Below are 656 nucleotides of genomic sequence, written 5' to 3'. Positions count from 1 at the left end.
CGTGGGGATGGGGCTGCCTGCCGGTGCTCTCGGCCATGGGCAGCGGGACAGGCGCTGGAGGGGGCAGCTGCCTTCACCGGGCAGCCCGGTTTGGGGGTGAAGCGCCAGGAGGGCAGAGCCAACGGGGGCTGGTGCTGGGGGACTCGTGCTCCCCTTGGAGGCAGCCCCCTCGCTGCGCCTTGCCCGGGGCTGAGCCCAAGTGGGATGGGGGTCCTGGGGTCGGTGGGGCCCCAAGCTGGGACTTGTCTGCTACCCCTGTGCCCTCCCCTTGGAAGGAGCAGCACCATCCTCCTCCTCCTCCCTGGGAAGGGTCCCAAGCCCTGGTCCTTCCCCCCACTGCCACGGGCGGCTGTCCCAGGCAGCCCGGGGCTGGGGGTGCGGGTGGGGAGGGGGCTGCTCTGACGGTTCCTTCCTGTCCCCTTTCAGCTGCCCTACACGGAGCTGGAGAAGGTGAGTGGCATCGAGGAGGCCAAGCACTACCTGCGGCAGAAGCTGAGGGAGCTGTGCTTCTGAGGGACGCTGCCCCCTGCCCCCGGGCACGGGCGGGGAGGGGGCAGAGCGGGGTGGGCACGGGTGGGTGCTGCCACCCCTTGGCCCTGGGGGTAGGGGATGGAGCTGCCCCCTGTCCCGGGGGGGGGGGGGGGGCCACGGGGCCC

At 72.7% G+C, this 656-nt stretch overlaps 1 protein-coding gene across 1 annotated transcript in view; it reads left to right on the top strand.

Annotated features, from left to right (window-relative positions):
- The window catches only part of FASTK (Fas activated serine/threonine kinase), a 13,807-nt gene extending 13,230 nt beyond the window's left edge, over nucleotides 1–577 (top strand). Inside the window, exon 9 of the mRNA XM_035896057.1 lies at nucleotides 427–577. Coding sequence (XP_035751950.1) covers nucleotides 427–513 — 87 coding nt within the window. The 3' untranslated portion in view covers nucleotides 514–577. The remainder of the gene's footprint in view (nucleotides 1–426) is intronic.
- Nucleotides 578–656: the final 79 nt, after the last annotated feature.

This window comes from Egretta garzetta, unplaced genomic scaffold (assembly GCF_000687185.1).
Source record: "Egretta garzetta isolate BGI_Z169 unplaced genomic scaffold, ASM68718v1 scaffold786, whole genome shotgun sequence".
Lineage (NCBI taxonomy): Eukaryota > Metazoa > Chordata > Aves > Pelecaniformes > Ardeidae > Egretta > Egretta garzetta.
The sequence above is the reverse complement of the archived record's forward strand: the minus strand, read 5'-3'. Positions and strand labels throughout refer to the sequence as shown.